This window comes from Nicrophorus vespilloides, unplaced genomic scaffold (genome assembly GCF_001412225.1).
Source record: "Nicrophorus vespilloides isolate i.1.1-1 unplaced genomic scaffold, Nicve_v1.0, whole genome shotgun sequence".
Taxonomy (NCBI): Eukaryota; Metazoa; Arthropoda; class Insecta; order Coleoptera; family Silphidae; genus Nicrophorus; species Nicrophorus vespilloides.
This window is the reverse complement of record NW_017098599.1, coordinates 174,186-201,523: the sequence shown is the minus strand read 5'-3', so window position 1 is coordinate 201,523 and position 27,338 is coordinate 174,186. Positions and strand designations below refer to the sequence as shown.

General features: G+C 30.9%; 2 protein-coding genes across 5 annotated transcripts; one reads left to right on the top strand and one right to left on the bottom strand.

The window, feature by feature from the left end:
• Positions 1-990: 990 nt before the first annotated feature.
• LOC108562863 (tRNA pseudouridine synthase A, mitochondrial) lies at positions 991-26,695 on the bottom strand. 4 transcript variants are annotated; one of them, XM_017921353.1, is made up of 4 exons: positions 26,507-26,695; positions 2,310-2,538; positions 2,088-2,254; positions 991-2,030 (listed from the first exon to the last, which is right to left on the bottom strand). In XM_017921353.1, the coding sequence occupies exons 1-4, from the start codon at positions 26,532-26,534 to the stop codon at positions 1,195-1,197; spliced, it is 1,260 nt and encodes a 419-aa protein (XP_017776842.1). In that variant the 5' UTR covers positions 26,535-26,695; the 3' UTR covers positions 991-1,194. The 4 variants fall into 4 exon arrangements, with proteins under 4 accessions (XP_017776842.1, XP_017776844.1, XP_017776843.1 ...); XM_017921355.1 differs by lacking the exon at positions 26,507-26,695 and adding an exon at positions 2,893-3,042 and having other exon boundaries at positions 992-2,030; XM_017921354.1 differs by lacking the exon at positions 26,507-26,695 and adding an exon at positions 2,659-2,732 and having other exon boundaries at positions 992-2,030.
• Positions 3,021-15,637, top strand: LOC108562862. Its single transcript, XM_017921351.1, has 13 exons — positions 3,021-3,113; positions 3,192-3,341; positions 3,394-3,465; positions 3,523-3,665; positions 3,719-3,855; positions 3,908-4,101; positions 4,153-4,295; positions 4,362-4,464; positions 5,702-5,846; positions 5,900-6,068; positions 6,123-6,444; positions 6,502-6,690; positions 15,164-15,637. The coding sequence occupies exons 1-13, from the start codon at positions 3,039-3,041 to the stop codon at positions 15,620-15,622; spliced, it is 2,301 nt and encodes a 766-aa protein (XP_017776840.1). The 5' UTR covers positions 3,021-3,038; the 3' UTR covers positions 15,623-15,637.
• Positions 26,696-27,338: the final 643 nt, after the last annotated feature.

Genomic DNA, 27,338 nt, shown 5'->3' with positions numbered 1-27,338 from the left:
CATTGTTTGCATCTTTTCTTCAAATCAAACTTTATTATTTAACTTTTGATAGCGTAAATCTGTAAATAATTTTAAAATGTGTATAAAAAGTTACATAAAATTAGAAGATTAAAGTTGAACTCTAATCTGATAATCAAAATTGAAAAATCAGAACAGTCAATTTACATTCTTACTTACACTCGTTTCTATACATACATTTTATTATTCTAAATTTGTCCAAGAGTGAAGAAAAAAAAATTTCACTACACTATTATTATTTATAACATTAGCAATTGTTTAAGAACAATTGTTAATACATTTTGTATTGATGTAACTCAATAAAACAATATAAATTTAAAACTTATAAATAACAGTAACAAATATGTAACTTACTTAATGTTGAAGAGCTGAACGGTCTGGATATTGTATACCATTGTATACATTCTTCTTGCACTTTACGAATATTCGCGAATTTTCAAAATTGTTTCATTACAAACACATTCCATTTTGCATCAATGTAACAAGATAGCAAAATGTAATATAATTTACTACTCGATTTCAATCTTGTCCGCATATGAAGAGAAAATTAGAAGATACAATAGACAAATTATTTAATTTTGAGCGTCTTCCTTGCACTGTGGATGCGCTGCAATCGTCTCAACCAATCCACAACAAGAATTTAAAAACCGAAAAAAAACATATACGCCATGGCTAAAGAAAAAAATTAACGGACATAACGAATTTTCACACAAAAAATACTAAACTGATTCACGTACTTGGGATTATGGATTTTTTCTAAGATTTTTGAGGAAAAATGGAATGAATTTCTGTCGGAACTTTTAAGTGTGTATTGGGCTTAAGTGGACATTTCATTCTTGTGACGCCTCCTTAGCTTCATGCGTGTTATTTAAGTTGCCTACGATAAGTATAAATATCTTAATTGTACTAAAGTTTTGAAAAATCAGGAATATTACATCTTTTATTAAATAAATCAACATAACTAGACGACTAAAGTACATTATGTTAGATATTTTGTAATTATTCCTAATACATTTCATAATAAAAAGTATTTTGATTTTGTTTTCTGTATAAACGTTTAGCAACAATTGATTTAATATATGTAAGTATTTTAGAATCACAGCTGAAATACCTCTAAGTTCCTGGATACAGTACAAAGTAAAATATACGTAAGATTCGAGTTAAAAACACATCTCCTCATTTGTTCTCGCTAATTTTATTGCCGTCATTGTCGCTGATATTATCTTCGTCTTTCTTCTGCACTTCAACTTCGTCACCACTTTCGACGCTCTCGTCATCATTAGCCTCCGTCTCATCTGGTATATCGTACCTATGAATCATCAGGCATGTCAACCAGTCGATCATTGCCTTATCCTTAATCTCGGTATCAACAATAGTTGGATAAATGTACTTCTTCTTGAAAGCCTCCACCGTTTCGTTTTCTTCCTCCCACAGAAGTTTGTCGTGATCACTGCCGTAACGCGCATTATACCTATCGTAATGCACGTATTCCAGAACTAAACCTAAACCTGGAGCACGGGGAACGTTCACCTTTTCCTTCAAAAAAGACTTATCGAACGTCTCTTCCGTCGTGTGACCACGGATGACGGCCAAAGTAATCCCGACCATTTTCCTGATCTGGTGCAGCATGAAACTTTGCCCTTTCACCTTGACTACAACAAATTCAACCCCGTTTATCTTTATCGGAGGATCACACGTGAACGACATTATGTACCTCGACGCGCTCGGATCGTTATACCTCTTCTTCGAAGTGTAATTGTGGAAGTTCTTTGTTCCAACGAACTTCCCTAGAAGCGCTTTGATCTTCTCGTAACGATCGTCACTCAAGGTGTACGTCTCCTGCGACACCTCCTCATCAAACGGAGCGAATGCAACGGTCGGCAACATGTACATATAAGTTCTCGCATCGCACTGCACCTTACTGTTAAACCCTTTGGTAACTCTCCTACTACCAAACACTCTAATAGTTTCTGGTAAATGTTCATTTACCTTCTCTATCTCAAACGCCTCAGCTACAAATTACAATCAATATAGAAAAACTGAATCACAATTATTTTATAAAAACTCACGTAATTTCATAGAAATAATCTGTCTAGCCGCAGAGACGCCCTTATCAGTCCTGGCTGCCCTTTGGAATTGCACAGTTTGCACTTGATTGTAACCATCTTGTGTGATAAAATCAGCTTTCAGCAAAGCATTGAAAAAGCTCTCTTCAATTGTTGGCATTTGAGGATTCCTAACAACAAACATCATCACAATACAAAAATCACCTATATTTATATAATATATACCTTTGCATTCCATAAAAGTTAACTCCTGAATATGCCATAAGGACTGCAAATTTCCTTCGTTTAACGCGTTCAAATGGTTCTGTCCTTGCCTGTTTCATGTCCAGTCCAGCTCCCTGATCAGCCCTCCGGTCTTCCCATTTCCTTTTCTTAGTCCTTCCATCGTACCTCGCCTTCCTGATCGTGTTTTTGATTTCGCTCATGCTTAATGCACTGTAGTTATTGGTGAGATCTGAATGAAAACGTGCATGAAACTATTTGATTTTTCCTCAACAATCGCAGCAATATTTACGTTTATATACATTAACATTTGCTGGTCGAATATTAATAAGGCTTTTTATTAAAAACATACCAAATTCGTATTTTTAAGGTTACAAACATGAACAAGTGCACATACAATTATAATTTGTAGGTTATAGTAAGAAATGCAATTGAACTAAACTATGTTAACACTAAACTACAAATTAAATTAGATTGTTGAATAAAATCTGCATTTACAAATACATACTTAATACATTGTATAGCACTAAATTTATGATATTAGTGTATTATTTTGTTGTTGAATTTATTTGATAAAAATAATTACTTTATTACTTCACAACGCATGGAAGTTCATTTGCTTCAGTAGCTCCGTTAGTTGCTTTGGTTATGTTTACCTCTTTGATATGTTTGTCAATTTAAATTTTAATAATTAAGGGCTATATCACACACAAACTTGATTATAATCCTGCAATGAATTCTCCAAATTCACTTCAAAGTTATTCCCCAGAGGAGTTTGTGGAGTTTAGCAGCTTGAAAGATGTTACAATATCCTTTTCTTTGGCAAATAAATTAATAATACCAAATTTAAATTAGTTTCTTCAAATTTCCTTAGCCCTGAAACAAGATATTTTAGAAACAGAAACCTTGATTCTCAAGAAGCTGCAATGTATACAGGTCATAGTGGAGAAGTTTATGCCTGATGTAAGATTTAAGGATTTAGAAAGTGATGTCTTTATATACTTGTTACCAGCTGCAAATGATTTAGTACAAAGTGTAAGAAATTTAATATTTTAATTACAAATTGTAGAAGTTTCCTATATTTTAGATCTTTGAAAGAAATCTTGAATTGCTGACTTCCAGTGATGAACAATGCTCAGAAGTCAAGGATTATTTACAAGTATAATAGTTTTAAATTAGTTAAATAAATTTAGTTGAAACTATTAAACAATTTTAGGTAGTTTTACAAGTTTTCAATGCCATAGACAATGTTGTTGGGTCAATTTTAAAGCAGAAGCATTTGCAGTTGCAACAGATCTACAGTGTTCCTTTAAACGTCTTCAACATATTGAATTCAACTTTCACGCATTGCAAAAAGCAGTGAGTATAATTGATTTATCGATTTTGAGTTTCCTAAAATCATCGATTTTCAGCAATCATCTTTACCAGTTCGTCGATGCTATCCAGGATATACAGAGCGTGTTTAAATCCGCTCAAGAGGTTTACCGTCACCTCTTGCAATTACTAGATGAGCACATGGATTTAGATGACGAGGATTTTATATTAGAAAGTACGCTGTAAATATGATATTAAGTAAATGTTGATTTTAATCCTTTTTGCAGTGCTAGACTTAATATGCGATATAGGAGAATCATTGATTGGAATCAATATGAAATCGATGGCGGATACTTGGAAATTCTATTCGGTTTTAATGCAAAGATATTCGAATATTGTGATGGACAAAATTAATTTAGCGAAACCATTAAAATTCGTTTCAAACGAAGTCTCCAAGAATATCCGTGAAATTTGTGATAAAGTACGTCGCTATTGAAAATTCTTTACAAATTCATAACCGTTTTCGATTTAGGATGGTGATGATGAGAAGGTGGATTTGCTGACGTTAAAGATTTCAAATTTTTTTGTCAAGTTAGCTTCGAAACTATTTGAAACTTATGGGAGCGCAGGAAGCAATAGTTTATATTGGATCGAATTTTTCTGCACCATTTATTGGTACTTTTTTTTAATTAATTTATTAATTAATTAATTTCGTTGATGCATTATAACTTTACATTTCAGTTATTTCAACAGAGATAAAGAAACGTTTAGGATGATCGAGGAGAACGTTTTACATCCATTGGATTTCGCTCTGTTCAAATTTCTTGCGAATCAAGAGAAATTGGTAAATATGTTTTTTATGATTTTTCCAATGTACTCGAAAGTAGTTTTTCCTATTATTTTATCTTTTAAGTTAGACCGACTATGTCAAAATCTCGACTACCATAATCCCGACTATATCGAAATCCCGAATACCATAATCTCGACAATCAAAATCCCGACTACCATAAAAATGTTATTGTAGAAATTTATAATACTAAAAGACACTGTCGGGATTTCGGTTGTCGTGCTTGCGATTGAAACCGTTAAGACAGTGGTTTGGAAACTTTTTTTTAGCTATTACCACAAAATATTTACATATTTACCCCATTTTGATGATGGGTCGAATTCCAATATTTTTCAGGGATATATACAATTTTAATTGCTGAACGTCCTCTTTGCCACCAAATAATTAAATTTTACTCCATTTGAGGGTAGTTTACCCCGGTTCCCAGACCACGTGTGGGCAACCCGCGAATGAATAATTGTAACTCTTAGTTATTAAATAATTTATTGACCGACCCCTGATTTAATATATGAACACCGTTTATTTAAACATAAATACTCCATTTCTGAGTATTATGATACGAAAATTGGGTCTGGTTTTAGTTGTTGCAACAAACTTCAATTAATTAATTAACGTAATTGCAATTGATTTCGAGGATTTAAGTTCAAAATATGATAATTAAAATTGATTATTTCTGAAGTGTAAATTGATATATCTCTATTAGAAATGTTTCACTTATAATTAAATATGCGTGACACGTATTTGAAATGTACAGAGTGAATCGATGTTTTATTTATAGTGGGTATTAATGAGCGTCACAAAACGTGTCTGCGTAAATCATCAATTCTATTTTTCTATGTTTACCATTTACGAATTTAACATTAGGGAATTACCTGTCCCTGTTTAATTTTAGAACTGGTCTCATGACTATATACATATAATTATAATAGTGGTAAAGTTTCAAAGAAGAGATTTGTAGTGAATTATTTTATACTAGGAATAATAATGTGTTGTTTATTTCAATTTAAGCTTGTATTATATGGGAAAAAAAAAAACAATGATTATCGTTTTATTGAATTGTGTAACGCTAAATGGTCGAATAATTTCTATATATTGACTAATTCCGTTTAGATTTTGATGGTGATTTGTATCGTAATATTACCAGATATAATTTGGGTCAACAGATTGAGGATAATACTCGAATCAATATGAAATATTTAATGCAAACACCGAAGTATAATATTGATGTTTTCAGGGTTCCGACGAGTTGGAAGTAATTTGCAATAATCGACGTGGTTTTGTGTATTTGTTGTGTTACGTTTTCTCAAAATCCGAATGTCCGAACAACGAAGGATTCGCGTTCAATTATTTGGATATCTTTCTGAAAGTTTTCACTAAAGGTATGTTAAGGAATGTAATTGAAGTGATTAAATTGAATTGTTGTGTATCGCAGATTTGGAAACAGATTTACGTGCTAACGTAATTAGTCTTTTCGTGATGAGAATCTTATCGGTGAGTTATAAAGAATTTATGTCCATTGAGGAGTTGCTCTTCAATACTGTGTTGGAAGGAAGCACGGAAATTGGTTTATTTGCTTCCGATATTTGGGTTTTACTTCTAAGGTAATTGTAATGTACTATTGCGTGTATTCATTGCATAAATTGGATTTGATTTAGGAATGCGCCACCGACTTTAAGTTACGACACTATTCTGAATGTAATCTCGAAGATGAGTTTGGAAAGGCCGACGTCGGCGAGTCCAACTCAAGTAAAATTATGCAATCTGCTGAGGAATTTCCACAAGAATTTACCTAATGGTCTGAAGGTCAAGTTGCTGGAGAAGTATTCCCCGGAAGCTCACATGCATGTTTGGAACGTCCTCGGACTCGAGCATTTGACTGCAGCCAAAAGCTTCCTCAAAGCTGCGAGTCTGAACGATTTTCATAGATCCATCGATAATCGTGACTTTACCAGAAGTTCGGAAGATTTTAACTCTTTGGTAATTGCTTAATTATGGATTTCAATTAAGTTGTTTTATTCTGTTTTTTTTTTGTAGATTTTTTCTTTAACTGCTCTCGCGAATATCGCGTCTAATGGTGATAAGTCGAAGATGTGCGAATCGGTGAAGATTCTTTGGGATTTCGATGCTGATTTGGACGAGGACTACTTTGGTCTTTACGTGGAAAACCTGTGTCTGTTCACGACGCGGGTGCTTGTAGCGCTTCCGGCGGAGCATCAATCCTGGGTAAGTTGGATGTACATTTCCGATTTGGTATTCGGTGCAGGAAACGGACCGCCGAGGGGGACAGTATTAACGTGTAATTCGCATTAGCATTCATTAATCGATCTCGCAATTGAGGCTCAGGGGATATACCATCATCGTCCATATGTCGTTGGCCTGCGTTTGGAGGATACTCCAATTCACTTTCGGACGCAGGCAGAATTTTTTGGTTCGGTTCGGAATGCGGAGGAATTTCCGAGAATCCTCCTTCGCAAAAATATAATTGAGACCAGTTCGGACCACCTAGACTAGACTTCTTTAATTCTCGGAACGTGCGCGCTTTTTCAACGAGCCGACAATCTCGACTGAAAGAATTATTTATTCATTCTTCGTCAAACATCCAAATCCGACATGAACTACAAATTCATTGGTATAAATGAACGGAAATCGATGATTAACTAAATTAACTTTAATTATAGACAAATATTATTACTTTCATGAGATTATCTTTAAAAGAAAATATATAATAATTACTAACAAAAAAAGTATAAAATTCAAAATTGAAAACCGCATGAATCATTGCAGCGATGTCAATAATGACCACAAAACCCTAATTAACTACGTAAAATTGAAAATTATACAGTATTTCATTAATTAGTTTAATGAAACACACTTTTATTATATAATCAGAAGACTAATTTTTCATTGAATTACTCAACTATACAATCTTACCAACAATCAAATTAATTACATTATCTATTTATATTGAATTGTATAGCATTAGTAATAAAGAAATGAAACAATATAATGATTTATTTCAATAAGTAAGGAAATCTTGAGTTTGGGATCAAGACCTGTCTCAAGAAATCATTACTTGCACCCCTCTGCTGCGGCGCTGAGGGTAATAGACTAGTTAATATTAGCTAAGAAATTGACAATTTATAATGCAAAAAAAAAAGAAATATTTTTAACACAGAAACGGAAATCTATGTTTAGTATTTAACAGGAAATTAGTAAACAGAGAGAAATATTATTTTAACATTTAGTATTTTTAAAGTAAATTTATTTTTATTACATTCTGACTAACAGATTTATTACTTATTTATATTTGATTTTGTAACAATAATACAATAGATACGTAATAATGTTAGATACGTTAGAATATTTTAGTTAATTTATGGAACGCATTTTTTTTAATATATAGACTTAACACAATAAAAATAGTAGGATAATTATGAACGTATGCAACGGAAATCGAAGATTTTAAACACTTTCACTAACTAGGAAAAAAAAACACGTGAATTAGTCATTAAAAATGAGAATTAGTTTCGCTTTTATCGATATATAAGTTTTTAATTATGTATACATAATTTTGATCTATACACCTTTTTTCATCTTTTACTCAACTTAAACAGAATCTTTAAGGATTTTAGTAAAAAAAAAAACTACCTAGTCTTTTTGTTCTTGTTCCTGCAGTTAATGAGATTTTGCAAAGACCCTAGTAAGTGGAAATTGGAAGATCATTGTTTAACTCCAACAATTATTGTGGGTTAGTAAAAGGTACATAAGGGCTGATATTTTCGTGCGCAACTCATACATTCTAATAGATTATGTTAAAAAATCAGGTTTTTTTATATTTATAATTTCTGCTAATTCACGGTTTTTCTCGATCATCTTGATTTCATCATCATTACTAGCAGACCTTTAAAGCTGAAATTTTCAGCTCTAAACTTAGCGAATTACTTTCGCACAGTTCTTTCAGCTAAAGCAACTTCTTCACAACAAGCTTATGTCTTAGTTATTGTTTGTTGGTATTTTAAGCATTCCAGTAATAGAAAAGTATAAAAGTCTACACTTTGTTTTCTTCCATCTTCAAGACAAAAACCAACCTGAACCAAACCAAAACTTCTTTCTAAAGTCTATTGAAATGCCTTTCAGAATATGTACACAAGCTGTATTGTATTGTATTGTACTTAACAATTCTGATATATTGAGCGAACAATTAAATAGTGGGAAATCAAACTAATTGACTGAATTGACGCTGACTTCGGTATTTGGGAATAGTAGTAGTATTTAAATTAATTAAATATTTCATTATTCATTTCATTTATAGTAATTTACGTGCAGATAACGATTTTAAAATGAATTCTTTACATATTTTATTTTAAAGTGCAATTAGGTCATTCAACTGAATCGATGAATAGGGTAATGCTTCGCATGTATTGGGTCATGCATCGAATGCACAGAACATTTTATTTCTATTTACTGAGACATTATTATTATGGTTGGTTGTCTTTTTTATGTATACACGAAACGACTTATTATATAATTGCATACTAATATGAATTAAATGTTACGAAAGTGTACAGTTGTAACGAATGCAATTTATTGCCGATGCGACGAAATTATCATCGACACAATTTCCACCAAATGCTGATCGATGTAATTATGCAATTTATTGTTTCAATTAATACGTAGTTTTGTGACCATTTCAAAGATATATCAACAGTGAAAAAAATACAAATTGAAATGAATCAAGTAGCTCAAAAAAACAAAATAATATTTTATTGGTTCGTTCGTGTTGGGAAATATTGGATAATAAATCAATTTTGATGCAATTGAAAACTGTCATTTAAAAAAAAAGAACGAATCGATCATATGTTTTGTATTTTATGAGCTTTCTTTGATCTTTTATTTATTAATGTAATAATGTAATGTAATAATAAAAGTATATATTATTAATTAATTAAAGAATTTTCAAACTGTGGAATTGAATAATGGACGAAATTAATTAAATATTAAATGAAAAAAATGGAAAGTAAATAAAGGTAAAATATTTTTTTAATGAAAAGTAAACAGAACGTTTGAGTGGAAATATTGGATATTAATTTATTTTTTTATTTTATAGGCAAACATTTATCTTTTAAATAATGTTAAAATTATTGAAATATTGAACGAAACTAATTAAGTTTTAAATGAAAAAAAATTGGAAAAAGAAATAATAAAAGTTATAATTATAAATTGATGAAAAGAAAACAGAATGTTCGAGTGCAAATATTTGATATTGACCTAGACTTTGAACTCATAAATCCTGTATATTTTTTCAATAATTAAAACATAACATTGTTATAATTAAATAATGTTAAAATTATTATAATAATTCGTTCAAACTTATTATATTTAAATAAAAATAATACAAGTATAATAATTGCTATAACTTAAAACTGTTGTAAATCATGTAGATTTCATTAATTAAAAAACAAAACAAATGCCAATCAATTATATAAATTGTAGAAGAAACAATTTATTAATCAAGTATTGGTTTATTAATTAAACCAAACACAAACAATTAAAATGTATTATCATGTATGTTATATAAAATTATTGAAATAATGACAGAAAATATAGCGAGATCCTCTCAGATTTTAAATGTTACTTAATCGTTTTACTAACTGAGGCTTGTGGTTGTGATTATTTGTGATTTAGTAATGAATCCCTGAATTTTCACTTATTTATTGATATGCAACAATCATGAATTTTCCATATGAAATAGTTAGCTGGAATTAATTACTGGGAATACCTAATGCGAATGATAATAATATTAAAAAAAAAAGTAATAGAAAGTTAGTTGTCCATTGTTAGTGGACTGTGTGGAAACGAGTTCAGTAATTCTTATTTGCATCTGAAAACTTTTGAAATTTTGATCAATATAAATGTAAACATTTTCTCTCTTCTAAATTTATTAACGATTTATTGAGATGTTGAGAAATAAGAATTAGATAGTTCACAGTGTATCATCATCAAATAAAAAATTACTTAACCTCAACAAAACATAAATGGCGGCAAAATAAAGTAGTAACACTTCTTTTATGACATATGATTTTTTTTTAAACTTTTACTTTAATATATCAATTACTATCATTTTAGTTACTTAAATATAGTAAATAAATTGAAAAATACGGAAATATATGGCTATTATATATAAATGTTTATAACAAATCTTCGATTAGTACGGGACCGCATTGTGTGAGGTATTGCTCTGTTTTTAAATGTTACATAATCGTTTTACTGTTTGAAGCTTATGGTTTAGAAGCTTCTAAATATGTTAATATTAATATGATTATTCGTGATTTATTAACGAATCCATGAAATCTTCTCTTTTTTATTAATATGCAACAATCAGGAATTTTCTATATGAACCAGTCAGCTGGAATTACTTACTGGGAATACCTAATGCGAATGATAATAATATTAAGAAAAAAAAAAGTAATAGAAAGAAAACAAGTTTTTTTTTCTACTTTTTGCACGAATTGGGTATTTTGAAGTAATTTCGAGGTGACATCGAGACGTGAGTCATCGGGAATAACCTCTCTCGGTCGTACGGACGGAAATCTTCTGTAAGCTTTCACCAGGTACATTCATCTTCATAACCTGAGATTTAATTAGGAAGGAAGACTATTTTTTTCCCACGACCGAAACAGCTGAGGAAGAAAAGAAAACAGCTTTTGTTGCTCCTTTAAAATAGTGCTGTTCCCTTTTGTAATTCTGAATAATGAACGTAGTCACAACTCTATAATTACATTCAGCACGAACTATTTATTTATATTCATAAACACATTTTGTTATTACTTTTTCTTTTCGTTCTTCCAAAGTGATAATAATGAATTGTCGCATGTTCTACGTGTAGTGCAAAAAGGACGTAAATTGGAGCGACATCTAATCTACTATTAACAAACATTTTCTATTTATAACAAATGCCTTCACCGTTAATTTATTCTATTGTTTTTCTCTCTCCATTAGTCACTTAATTTTTGCTTAGTGCGTTTCGAATTTGTACTTGCAATATTGACGTTTTGTACATTTTGCCAGTTACTTTTGGGTCTCTCTGTACAAACGGGGTTCGAATGTCCTTGATTTCGAATGCGAGGGGTCGCATATTCATTCAAAGGGCCCCCCCTGAAGCCGTTCTATTGAATCGTAAAATCGCCTGCGGATATTTCAAAATAATACGCTACCAAATTCCTCGTATTTATTAACGCATGCAATGCATAATTGCATGGAAAATGCAGTGAAATATGTGTTTTCATACGAAGCGTTGCTTCGTTTTTAAATGTAGTTGAAAGCGTGCATTGAAACAAGCTTTTATGTTCTATACATTATTTAGTTAACATTACATTATTTACATTCATTAATGTTTATTTTATTTGTATTCACGTTTCGGAACTTGCATTTTATTTCAATTTTAATTATAAAATTTAGTATTTATTCTAATTAGTCACTAATTTCATTTCTACTGTAATTTAGTTAACTTTCATAAATAATCAAATTCAGATGTAAGAGTAAATAAATGTGATATCAAAAAAATGTGGGTTTTTGATATAATTAATATGACCTGAATATGGTTAAGTGTAACAGTTTATGCCTTAAGTTTTTAAGAGCAAAATTGCACACTCGAAATTGTAATCGCAGTGTTTTACAGCGACTAAGCAAAACAGGTTCTCAACTCTACAATTATTCGCCGTTTAATATACAAATTCTATGGTATTCGTTCAGCTGTGGATACATTGTTAGTGGACTGTATGGAAACAAGTTCAGTAACTTTTATTTGCATTTGAAAACTGACATTTTCAATGGTCGATCAATACAAAAGTAAACGTTTTTTTTTTCTTTCATAAATTTAATAACGAATTACTAAGATTTTGAATAGTATAATTAGACAGTCCACAAAACATCATCAAAAAATAAAAGTTGGTAAAACTTAAACAGAACAAAAATGGCTGCAAAATATAGTAGTAATGCTTCTTTTATGACATTAGATTTTTTTATTTTATTATTTCAATCATTGTCATTTTAGTTACTTAAACATAGCAATTACATGTTTCGATCAGTCCTGATCAGTCCTTTAATTGAGCAAAATAAAAAATAAATTCTAAAATATCAGTATACAAATGTTTCTTTTATATATAAATGTTCGTTATACAATGCTCGATTAGTCCAGTTTCACCACACTATATGAGATATTGGTGTATTGATATTGGTTAACTTTTATCATAATTGAAGATTTGAAATTGCAATGTTTCTTTCATTTAAAAAGATTCAGTCCATGTATAATGCGTCAAAATTATAAGGTAACGTTTCTTTTATGACAAGGTATATTTTTTTTTTCAATAATTTTGATTAACGATTTTGAAAATAATTGAAGATGTTTACGATAAAATTATTAAAGTGAAAACTTTCTGTTTTCATTCTAAGACGTAAACGACGTATATTTACTATAGTCCACCGTTTCTAAGAGATCCCTTATTCGCAATTTATTCAAGTAGATTATTTACATCTAATCTTTTAGTGACATTCATTTTAGAAAAGATAAAAAAGGAATTTGTAAATCAGAAAACACACATCTGCTGTTAGTGTAAATGCTGAAAAATTCAATATTTGTGTAGTAGATCAGAGGTAAAAGTATAATGTTATGGTTATTTGAAGATGCGTTTCGGTTTGCGGAGCGAGAGATTTGATTTTGGAAAAGTTCCGATGTCGTATTTAATGATATGTTATGGGTGATGATGATGATGATGATGGAATGATGAAAGGAAAGGCAATCGCAGCAAGTAAATGAGAAGTGGTACGTACTTAAGTGATGCGGTTTATGGGAGAGATGATTGTGTTTGATGCTGTTGTGGAGCAGCAGCAGGAGAGAGACAAGAGGCAACAGTAAGCTGGTATCAATCAATTTGGCTTAATGTGGGGGTATTCCAGGACACGTGCATAATGGGCTCCGCATGTCACGGGTGTACAGCTATCAATATTGCAGCAGGAATTACAGTTTCTCTAATAAATTATTTAAATTCGTCGTCCTTGGGGTGAGCAGAGGCGTATTCTGGTTGGAACGGAGGATGTGCGCCCATGATTCTCAACACTCGACAAATGATGAAACAAATCGCTTTTGCACTGCAACAATTTTCATCTTAGAAAAACATCTCGACGCGTTTTCTTTTTTTCGTTCGTTCATCTCCAAATGCCCATAAAAGAAACGCACCATTAATTCTTCATTTATTTATTGATTAACTGTTAATTTTTCAATTAAAAAATAAAAATATAAAATATCCGTATTGTTCTTTCTCAAAAAATATAGTTTATCAGCAGGAAACTTGATTGTTTTGTTACATCAAATATAGATTTACTAATTACTTTTAATATTGATGCGGCTTGTTGTGCATTGCTGAAAGCTTTCACCTAATTGTTGATTATTATGAGAAACGTTTAGCAAATCACAAACGCATTTATCGATATATTGTTAATTTTTCAATTAAAAACAAACAAAAACAATGTCGAATTTTCAGCAGAAAACTTGATTGTTTCGTTGCAACCAATATTGATTTAATAATTCCTCTCAACATTGATGAGGTCTGTAAATTGCTGAAAAGCTTTCAGCGATGTATCCAGATGGTTTTCATTTACAATTACTAATTGATGTCAATTTTTCAGTTTAATTGTTGCATTCAAGCTTTCAACGAATTGTCGAATTTTATCAGGATAAATCAGAAATGCACTTTTTTTTTAAATATATTGAAAAACTGTATTGTTTCATCAAATTTCGTTAAGTGAAAGATAGATTTATTAATTGCTCTCAATATTAATGCGGCTTGTAAATTACTGAAAAGCTTTCAGCGATTTTATCGAAAAAATCGAAACTAATTAAAGAATGTCGCTGTTATTAGCCGCATAATGGATTCGTTTTATTGCGAAGTAAATTGATCGGTAAAAATGAAACAGTCTAATGGCTCGAAACGAATGATGTTTCATATTATAAATTACATTCATGTTTGATTCATTTTGATACTAGATCCTATACAGAAAATGTTTCATCTGGAATGGAAATGCACCCATGGGAGGAGGCGTATTGCCGCCGTTAACAACAACAAATAACAAGCAATAAAACCCATTTTTTTTACTTTATCAATAGAAAATAAGTAAATGCGATGTATCAGTGTCAAGTGCTGCTTTATGTAAAGTCGTCCAATCAGTTTTAACACTCAACAAATAAGCATTAAATTATAATTTGTAAAAAGTAAACTAAATCTAAACAAAATACTGGTTATGTGTAATATAAGGTTACGCTGTAAATAGTTGGTAAAATGTAGGACAATAATAAGGGAATATAATGCGTGTTTTCTTTTTGAGCTAGAACGACGATATCAAATTCGTCCCATTTTTTTGAAGAACGTGCGAATTCAAGATAAACACCAAAACATTCTTATAGAGTTAACTGCATTCCATCTTTCATATTTTTGTAGCTTAATAACAACAGTTTTTATCGTTTGCAATTGATTTTGTTTTGGCCTTTTGCCCGACAAACAGTCAATAAATAATTGCTTGTAATGCAATTATGTACTGAATCCTGGAATTTAGGGGGCAGCGAAACATTGTTGGCAACATTTTTAACACAAAATATTGTTGCGTAAATTAAATTCAGTATTTTTTTTGTCTCTTTTCTCAGGTTCTCGGTCATCTGGAAAAAGCGCTGATTTTCGGTCCGCACATGAAGGTAATCGTTTTCCGAATGTTAATTAACATTGCGAAGAAGGATATGGTGCCCGTCGCGTGGAGATTGGTGAAGTTGTGCACGGAGGATCGTTGCCGGGTTATGAAATTGTACTTGGATAAAGCGTACGCTGTTTTCAAGACCAAGGTCGGTGGTGATAGCTTCGATTTATCCAGTGTGGTTTGCGCTGAAACGAAGCAGCAGGATGCGACTGCAAACGAGGAGGAGGATGAACAATTTATGGAGAGTGCAGCCAAGAAGCTGAGGATCGAGGATGATGCTGCGCAGGATGCGTTGGATTTGATTCAGCATCAAGTTAAGCTTCTGGTGAAGCTGCAGAGGCAAGGCAAGATCAGCAGGGAGCAGTCCAAGCAGATCTACGCGATTTCCAATAAGTTGCAGCATTTTGTCTGATCCGAAATTACTAATTTAATATATTATTTTTTTCAACAATAATTCATTAATTTCTTCCTCTACACAATTTAACACGTAGATCGCACGAACGTACTCAAAATCAAATAAACCTACACTCGTCGTGTCTTGAGTATAATAGAAAGTACACAATTATAAGAATAGTATCTTAGTTCGCACAAACGTACTCAATATTCATTCATATGAATGTGCACACGTTGAAATACCTCAGTTAATATTGATTTATACGAAAAACTAACATAATTTTGTTTACGTTACAAACTCTCTTTTGCTTTAATTTCAACGAATTACACATAATCAACACTTATTTAGGATAATGATAATTAATATACATAGTTTTTCGTTTGCACGGACGTACTTAAAGTTCATACGAACGTACACCAACCAATTCATAGGTGACACAATTATAAACTGAGCAAAGTGTCTGTGTTCGCACAAACGTACTCAATATTTATGCCTCGAAATGCCTCAATTAATCAATATTTAAAACGAAAGAACAAACACTATTGCATTCCATTAATTATCAGATCTACTTGATTTCTAAGAAACTGTAACAGTTCGATTGATATGCAACAGTTATTTTATATAATATTTATTCATATTTCTTTGCTACAAACTCATTTTTCGCTTTAAATGTAGTTCAATTAATACAATTGGTATTTTCGTTTGCACGGACGTACTTGAAGTTCGTACGAACGTACACATGCCAAGTCTTAGGTGATTTGATCAATTATCAGATCTACATGTTTTTCAAAAAACTGCTGCGATAATTTATATATGTACTAACGGATTTACTCAATTTTAATGAACAAATTAATCAATCGACATGATTTAATTATTCAATTGTCTTAAAACAATGCGCCAACTAATCAATATTTAAAACGAAAGAACAAACACTATTACATTCGATTAATTATCAGATCTACGTGATTTCTAAAAAACTAACAGTTCGATTGATATGCAACAGTTTATATAATATTTATTCATTTTTGTTTGCTACAAACTCATTTTTCGCTTGAAATGTTTCAAGTTTCAATAATTAATACAATTGGCTTTTTCGTTTGCACGGACGTACTTGAAGTTCGTACGAACGTACACATGCCAAATCTTAGGTTATTTGATCAATTATCAGATCTACAATTGTCTTAAAACAATGCGCCAACTAATTAATATTTAAATGAATACAGTGACGCGTATATTTAATTAATCTTAATTAGTCTTAACTAATTGGATCTAATAAACTAATACTCACAAACATACTTGATGTACGTACGAACGTACATTTTATCCAGACATTTTAAGTAAATACATAATCATGTACGTATCATCGAACGTACGTTAAACGATTTTTTTTTAAATTCGAACTCATCATAAAATCTTTTTTTTATCGTCTCGATTTTCAACTTTTGGCAATCGTTCATCGATTTGACCAAAAATACATTTTGGCCGATGTCGCCTTCGACTGTTTCTCCGATGTTTTAAGGTCAAGTTAAATTCACGTTAAATGATTCGCGATGGAGATTTGCGAATGCCGTTCATTCTTTTGTGGAAAGCGTAGGTGATCGAACGACTTTCATAATCACGGCCAAAGCGTGGACACCGAAACTGTTTGTTTCCAACTTCCCGTCGTTGCACGTATTTCCCCACTACAGTCCGCTCACAAAAAGTGATTTATTTCGCGAGTTGAAATGCAATCACCGAGAAAACGCAATGAATTAATAACAAATCTTTGATTATCTCATAAATAAACGCCACGCGATGTCTAATACTTGCTAATTTTCTACTTTACACTAATTCGTAAACAGATTCTCCTTCATTTCTTTTTTATTCAACATTTTGAAACTAAATTTTAGATAAACATAATTTGGTTACCGCAACTTATCTTACAAAGTCGTGATAAACGAAAGAAACTAAAAATAAGAAAAGATAACCGTACCGAATACGAAACGTAATGAATAATTGCGAAACAGTTGGAAAGACATTATCTGCCCACAGTATACATACGAGTTTAGCAAATAAGCAAAGACCGGAATCGAATATCGACTTAAATCGACAAAATAAATAACTTATTTTTCGCGACGAAAGAAACTTGTTTCACAGCGAACGAGAAGTAAATAAGTACATATATTTTTATCGCTCATGTTTTATAAGAAAACGAACAAAAAAATAATACAAATTGCAAAGATTAAATTGATCGTCCATCCGCCTACGAAGATATATTTTGCTTTGTAAACTTTACAAACAAATAAAGAAATTTGTTAATTACACATTTTCAATCATTTAAACAATAGAAATAATACAGTTTTATAATTAGAGCCAACTTAAATAAAAAATGAAAGTGTTTTTTGGATAACTTCAAAATTGAACATTTAATCTGAGAGAATATAAAAGTGTTCACTGCATGAATCATGTATTTTCATGTTGATGTTTTTTTTTATTAATATATTGGCTACTGTCTATACCAGTGTTCTTCAACCTATGATTATTTTCTGTAGACATTTTCTAAGGTGATATTTTGATTTTGGCTCAATTTTTCGCTTTAAGTTAATAAAATGCAGCTTCTACTTTATGTCTAAATTTCTTTGTAAAAATTGTTTATTTCCATCTTAAACGTTAAATTTCTGATATTTTTGCAGATCCGTAGATCAAAATAAGTTAAATAACGCTTGTCTATACAACACACATAGTTTATAGTTATTATTTTCTTGAAATTATTGCATTTTCTATCTGTTTTTTATTTTCTCATATCGAAATGATAATAAGAAATAAAACGCTGATATTTGTGCGTGTATTTCTCATTTATTGAACTTAATTATAAACAAATGAATCAATTGATTCGGTCAATGAATCAATATTCAATTGGAAAGGAACGTAATCAAATTGTAATCTTGCATTGATTCATAATTCTAATTAAAAAAAGAATTCTCGGTTGTTTTGTTTGTTGATTTGTTTTCTGAATTATTCATTTATTTACAATTTCTTAAGTCTATATAAATCTGTTTTTATTATAAAGTTGAATATTTGAAAATTGTATAATTTTATCTAATAAACCTTTACGTTTCGCAAATCTAGATGTACCAGATTTTTAGTGCGAACAATCGAATTGCTTAGATTTATGCAACGAGCCTCATCCTATTACGAAGCCCGCTTGGATTGAAATGACAAAAATATAATAATCACATATTGTTTTTTCTTTCGTTTCTCAACTTTTTTTTGTTGTTATTTTGTTTTTTTTTTGTGGGTGTGTGTGCGTGTATATGTTTTAATGTGATTGCTGAAGAATTCCATCGACGTACAAATATGGAATTCACTCGGAATACGAAATGTGTACGTATTCAAAACAAGTTTGACGTCATTTTCGGTTGCAGACTAATTTACATATTGTGTGAATCTAAGCAAAAAATAAATAAATAAAGAGAATGAAAGAAAAACAAGTAGTTAATATATGTAGACAAAAACAATTAATTAAAAAAAATAAACAGGTAACGGCATGTTCGAGTCTCATATTTTTCTATCTTTTTTTTTCTTCTTATTACATAATGTTGAATGTGTTTTGTTTTTCGTGATGGATCTTTAAAAAAAAAGCAATTGTAAACGTAACACGACACCAATCGATGAATGAAACATGTTTTCGATTTACAATTTTTGTTTATTTTAATGTAAACATCTTCGAGCACTTATGGAATGCAATATTCTGGAATTAACATATGCAAGATTATTGATTCATACGTGATTTAATCATCTCGGTGAAAGATGTGCAATTAATCAAATATTTACAGTTACGAAAGTAATATATTAATAAGAAATTCATTTAAATAAATGTTTGTGTTATTTCTAATACAAATAAATTTACTTGTAAATCGATTAGGCCGAATGGTTAAGTAGCACACGGAATCGTGGGACACCCATGATTCCATGGGCGCCGGTTCGAATCCTGGTCAAGCCAGGCCCTTAGTGAGCCCTCTCGGTGCTTGCAGCAATAGGGCCATCGTTCATCACATATGGAGAGTCAAATGAATGAGGTTTTGCATATGGACCTTCAGCAAAGTCGATGGACAATGACAGTGTTAAGGATAGTAAAGGAAATAGTGGAATCGCAGAGCATCTACTGAAGCTAACCTACAAGACGACAGCCAACTAACAAATTACAGAAGAATATAATGTAAAAAGTTTACCAAAAAACAAATGTCTACCGCCAATTAAATTTAATTAATGTTCGCAGGAATAAGATTGTAAATTAAATATGACATAATAAAACAAATCCATTTAAAGAATGGATTAAATGTTCTTTTTTAACTTATGTCTGTTTGACCGTTGAATTTCATAATTTCTAGGATAAAACTGTAATTATAATAAAAAAAATACGTTTTAGGAATGGTTTCAGTTCAATAAAAAATTTTCAAATTTTCATACATTTCGAAAAAAAACTTCTTTGCTTTTTTGTTATTTTTATATAGAAATTTCAATCTTTTATGTTAAATTTTGCAATATTATAATTAATGTTATATCACTGAAATGAAATCAGTCAAGTTGGATATGGATTTAGTTATGTAACGAATAGAGAGAAATGTTAGGTAATGAATAAATATATAATAATCATTGGTTATGAAATAGCTTACTTTGAATTTCCTATTGTATGCTCAAATACGTTTTTTTTTAAATTTAAATTTTAAAGTAAATGTTAAAATTTAATCAGTAAATTTTCAAATTTTAGTACTTTCATTATTCCATAATTTACATTAGAAAGTCAAATTTAGATTTACGTTAGTTTTCACATATAATTTTAATAAATTGGAATATTTTTGAAAGATAACTAAAAATTATTGAAATTAGTTTATGAAACAAATAAATTTACATTTTATTTAATTAGTTGAATTTTTTATTGAAAATAATGAAAATATATGTTTTTTTTTGTATTACAAATTTGCTATTTTCATTATTATAATAAATTAATAAATAAATTTACTTAAATAATTATTTTTTTGTTTACTCTAAGATTTCTTTATAATTTGAATCAATACAATTAGTTATAATTTAATTTTCGTTGAAATTTTTTTTTCAAATATAATTCTGAAGATTGTAGAAGGAGGTAACAGGTAAAACAAAAAAAAAACAACAGAATTTCGATTCTAATTTTATTATTATTAAATTCTTATCACAATAGAACAACTGAAGAATATTTACATAAAAAAAAAACCTTTTTTTATATTTCGGTTGATAAAACTATTTGGTTGTCTTAACAACGTTTAAATAAATGGTAACTATAGTAATATACATATGATTAAAAGTTATAAACTAACATATTATCAATACTTTTATTTTTTCTTGTTGTTGTTGTTACTACCACGACTTAAGTAGTTTACATCATTTTTAGCGTTTTCAATTGGTGTTTGAATTAATTCGCAAATGCTTTTGAACATAAATTAATAGAGAAAAGGAATTTCGTGGAACAATAAACACGTAACATAATATAAATACGATATATAATAATAATATATATATTTTCATCTTTCTCTCCTCGATCTAACTCTTTTTCGTAATCACTTTTTTTTTCTTCTTATATACTTGAAAGTCCCGAAAATTTTGCGCACTGAAGTGGCCGAAATGGTTTAGTAGCTTTGGTACTTGATGATGGGCAGTACGGTAAGCAGAAGGACTGCGATACTTGCGTGCACATTGGTGGAGGAGTTCTTCGATTTGGTACCGTTCTTCGTAGCGGTTTCATGGGTCGAGTGGACCAACGGAGGAGTTGTCGAGGAGACAGTGCTGGCGACCCTTGTTGGCTCAGGCACCGGTGTTGATGGTTCTTCCGTCTTCTTAGGTTTCTCAGTGGTCGTGGTGGTTGTTGTTGTTGTGGTGGTCGTCGTCGACGTCGACGTGCTCGACTCTAAGTTCGAGGGTGATGGCTCATGCGGCCTAGTGCTCGGCGTGGCTTCGTCCTGCGGGCTGTTCGTTTCCTCTTCATCGTTGGTACCTGGGGTGGTGATTTCTTCGGTCGTCGCATTTGCTGTCAACGCACCGTTGCACCGGAGGATCTGGAGCGCAGCCAGCAGAAGGACGATGTAGATTTTATTCATTTTCGCGAAGGTTGAATACAAAAAATAAAACTCTTGAACTCAACTAAACTTTCTTGCAAAAATGCAATATATCAATGGCAATCGTATGGCACGGACACTTCGCGTTGCGTAACTGAACTTCGCTACAAGAAGTGGTAGAAGTGTGCTTCGCGTCGCGGTCGGAGTCGAAGTGGTGGTAACCGTATTTGCGCGCACCTGGCTTCAGCTATACTTCTCTATCTCTGTCTCTCACTCGCATACACTGTACGCACTGTGTATATAATATCCAGTCTAGCCTACTTCGATGGTCGCTGTTTCATGAATACAGCAGCTCCAACAAATTGCGGTCTCTTTATATATTATAGCTAACACATCGAATATACATATTATGACTGTGTACGCCAGTAGTTCCCAAACTGTATCTAATCTATTTAAAAAAAAAATCATCGACGCTTTGATGATACATAACATTCCCATCAAAATTTCTACAAGTTTGAAGTCATAAATTAGAAACGTTGAAATGCAGGGTTTTCCAAACTTTTCGTGCAAGGCAACACTTCGTAAATCCTTGAATTTTCACACCTTATTTATTTTGTCAATATACATGATCAATATAATTTAAAAAATGAGAAAAAATATTAATTATTTATTTAGTCATCATTTCATTAACATTTTCAGTGAAGACCTATTGACTATCCGCATAACCTGCTTTAATGTGATTGGTCTCAAACCGGTGGTTCGTACAAAGAATCCAATGTATGCAGATGAATGAGTACGAATGTTTTGGTTCTCTCAGCATATTTTTATCAGAAAATTCAATTAAACTTAACGAAAACATTAAAAGTACTTGATACGTAGTCATTATCAAGGAAAAACCTCTCTAACTTTACTGTTTATAATCTTATAAAGTACACTTATTTTCTTCAAGATTTGTTTACTAACACAGTTCAAAATTATGTTTAGTTTTAAATTATTTGGATAATGATAGAAAGATCAAAATGTAGTTCTTAAATATCCATACTAAAAACATGACAAACCAAAAACATTTACAAATTTTGAAAAAAACTAATGTATTTTGTATAAAAAAAGACCAGACATAATTCTTGGTATACTAATATTAAAATGTGCATTTGCTTAAAATTTACTTAAAACTATTCGCGCCGGTGTAAAAAGTACACCAATTTTCTAAGAAATGATACAACATCTATATTTTCTTTCCCCCATCTATGGTACATAACGTAACCTATGCCCAATATTGTGTTGATTGCGGCACAAAGAAGTGGTTTTTGTGCATGTTCGTTCTTGCTCTGCAGTGTTTGTGTAGTAACAGACGATGCTGATACCTCTACTCACGCCTACAACAATTCTGATTCAGAAATTATTATATTAATGTATTACAAATAGTTATGAATCTAATCAAAAAAAACATTAGTTAACATGAAAAAGTTTTTTCTTGTCATAATAGAAACATTTATGGCAGTAATACATGAGGTGTATAAAATACACCGCGCGAGTAGTACACTATATTTATTTTCACTTTTTTACCGTTCTCAAAAGCATTTTTTGGTAAATAACTTACATTTATACTATTATTTTTTTAATTAGCCCTAATTTCGCTTTGTAATTCTTTCTAAATAAAAAATATTTAAAAAGTGCCATCTCCTACACCTCTTTCTCATTATTTTGCTTCAGTCTTAGACTTTTTTAACGAAGACTCTTCGATAACAACTGACTAACCAGTTAGCTTCGAAGCTGCAGGTAGATTATAGTTCTGACTTATTTATTCTTCGCCGACGACGCTAATTTGCATTCGCGTTTCGTGCTTCCCTTTGACGCGCACCCAACATTATCTATCGCCTTTTCGTTCTATCCCGTATTTCCCAGAAATGCAAATTACGTACGGACACAAATAATCACCGACGTTTACGATTATGAAACGCAAACCTCACTGCAAAAAAAAATTTGTAGATTCTGTTCGATATACTAAATCCAATCCAATTTACAAGACGAATCGACTTTCAAGTTTGACTTTCGAATTAAATAAGAATTACCATTTTTGAAATATAAAATAATATTATTAATAAATGATAAAACAAGTAATATTTGCTAATTATCTTTAGTTATTTAAAATTTCCAATGCAAAAAAACTGATTGTTTGATTCAATTACTTCTCTTCTCATCGTCACTCGTTATGCGAAACGTCGCTTGTTAAGCGAGTCATTTTTATTACAATTGATTTAGCTTGTTATGCAAAATCTTCGTTATGCGAGTTGCTCTTTAAACGAGTTTTCACTGTACTTAATTTACCTATGGAGAGAAACTAATCTGTTTCAGATATTATATTTTGTATTTTCCTTTAAGTAAATAATTCTTTACACTTGATTTACAATAATAAAAAAGCATCTAAGTACATTAGTAATAATCAAGTAAATATTGTTTGCTGCGTTTTATATTGGATTACTTATTGTTTTTTTAGTTTTCACGAAAAGCCAGTTACCATTCAGGTTGAACATAATTTACCTCTTTTTTTTTAAATTATAAATGTAAGGGCTCAAGATATATATTTGACCCCAAGCTCAAGCCCAAGTTTACTAATTTATAGAAGGAGGTAGAAAGCTGTGGATGATAAAACAAAACAATTAAATTCGGTTGTTACATTATTTATTATTATGTATTATAACATTAGAACAACTGATAGATATATTTATTTGGTTGCCTTAACAACGCCATATCAAATACATGGATACTGTATTAATACATCAGATAAAATCCTTAAAACTAACATTTTTTGTGCGTAGTAGCAACGTTGGATTCATTTCTTTTGTTTTTAATTTCAAATATTTCGATGGTTTTGGATTGTCGGTGGTTTGGATTTCGTATTTACTGGAGATATCGATATTCCGGGCTTCGCATTTCCTAGAGTTGCCTATATTTTGTATTATGCAGATGCGGGGGTTGTCGGTGTTTCGGACTTCGTATTTACTCGAGGTGTCGGTATTCGGGGCTTCGAATCTTTTGTATTTATTGTTATGAATTAGTGCAATTTCTAAAGTACAGGTGTTTTGTAATGCGAAGCATCGGTTATTACAAAAACGTATTTTTTATAATTAATAAACAAATAAGAAGAATTACAGAGGGTGTCCGTGTTTCGGACTTCGAAGTTGCAGAGGGTGTCCGTGTTTTGGACTTCGAAGTTGCAGATGGTGTCGACATATTTGAGGTTGTTATGGAGGTTGTCGGTTCTGTTATTCTTGAACTTACGGATTTTGTCGTTGTCATTACAGATTTTAAGGTTGTTGTTACAGATTGTGGGGTTGTCGTTACATATGTGGGGGTTGTTCTTACAGATTCGGATATTGTCGGTACATGTGTCAACTTTACATATTTGGGTGTTGCCATTGGAATCTTCAAAGTGTCTGCGTTCATCGTCCAGGCAGCCACGAAAATAAATATTATCAAAAATCTTTTCATTTTCCCGAATATTTACACTTTCCCCAAATTAAAACACAACAGTCGTCAGCAAACTATTCAACAGAAATGCGACACGAGAATGTCATGGAAGAAGCTCAAAAGGTTATTTATAAACTAAAAATAATGAATTGTAAACAACAATTAAATGGCCAAACGATCTGTTAATATAAATATTTATCTGTTGTACATTGTTCAATCATCAACTAAAAATAATACTGAAATTGCAAAAAAAAAAAAAAGAAAATTTTTTCATCGAAATATTTAGACAATATTTCATCAGTCAGAACATTAACAGATGTTCATTAATTTTTCTCATAGTTTTTGTTTTTAATCATTACGGCTCTGTGGTTATCCGTGTTCAGTACGTTTTTATCATGTAGTTTCTAAATTTATTAATATATTTAACAGTAAAACTTAAAGAGTTATACGTATTAACGTTTTATTCATCATATTTTAAATTATCTAGAAATTAAATATTAGCAATTGTGCGAGAAACATTTTAATTACGTGTTCAAAACGTAATATAAATAGCTCTAAAATTACTGTATTTCCTCAAGTATAGGGACGTGCAGTTTTTCGAAAAAAAAAATGGTTCGATTCCTCAAAAGTGAAGATTATCTGGGACCCACACATTCTTGCTAGGCCACTGATGTTACTTATCTCAATATTACTAATATTTCAAAGTTTTCTAAATCATTAAACAAAATTGTCTCATCTTACAAGAAGTCGAACATCGATCATTGATAATTTTACAGATTTTTGTCCATCAAATTCAAATTTGTCTGAGTCTTCAAAAAAAAAAAAAGTTTACCCACACATTCTTACTACATCACAGATGGAATTATTTTGAAGTTCTCATAACGATTATACACAAATTATATCTCCAATAAAAAAAGTTTACCTAGGACCCACACATTCTTGCTACTGATGTTACATATGTTAATATTACTAATATTTCAAAGTTTTCTAAATAATTAAACAAAAATGTCTCTTACTAGAAAGTAGAACATTGATCAATAATAATTTTCCAGTTTATGGCCATCAAATTCAAATTAGTTTGAGTCCTCCAATAAAAAGTTTACATGGGGCCCACACATTCTAAATAAGCCTCAGATGGCAAAATTTTTAAGTTCTAAAAACGATTAAACACAAATTATATCATCTTACAAGGAAGTGGAACATCGATCAATAATAATTTTCCATAATTTGCAGTGTTATGAAATAGTTACAATTTTTTGCTTCGAATAAATCGTTAGGAAAGTCGATTTCTAACGATTATTGCGAAACGTTCCGGTTCAAAAGACGAAATGTATTTATTAAAATTAAAAAAAAAACTGACCTTTTCTGTTGATCGTCTCGTTTCGCATTGTTTATTTCGAAAACGTTAAATTTCCAAAAAAAAACAAAAAATATTACACTGACAACAATGCAACAACTGTAACACGAAAGAATGTCGTTGGAGGTGACTCAGTTTCCTTCAAATTAAATATTTGCATATACGCAGAACACTCACACAGAGTGATCGGAATTTGCAAAGATCAAGCGGATCCGTTCACCTCCGTCTGCACAAATTCGCGCTGCGGAATCAATCGATGCCAATTTATTTATTAATAGCACAGTCCGACACATTATTAATGGTTTTGACTGGGACGATGTATTGCCAATTGATTGATGAACGTGATCAAATCGGAGGGAAACCCAAGCACTTTTTTTTCCAATCATCATCATCAATATACGGGAAAACGCAAGAATCCGAACCGGAAAATCTAAACTGCAATTGCTTCAATTATCATATTATGTATTAATAACAAAACAAATATTAAATACAGCAATACCTCGCATAGTGCGGCTTCGATCAGCCCAGAAAATAAAAAAAAACAAACTAAATGTTAATTCTAAAAACAAAAATATTACAATACATTATTTGTCTCCTTCTAGTCAAGTCTATTTTAAAGTCCTCGATTAGTCCGGTTTTAAAGAGTCCTGGAACCGATTATTCGCACTATGCGAGGTATTGCTGTAATTGTAATAAGCAAAATAATATTTTATCGTAAAAATTGCATCAATTATATACGTTTTTCATACAAAAAATATTCATTAAGCACAATTTCTTATGAATTTGAATTATTTCTGCATTCCTTTTTTTTTATTGGATTCCGGTCGAACGTCCG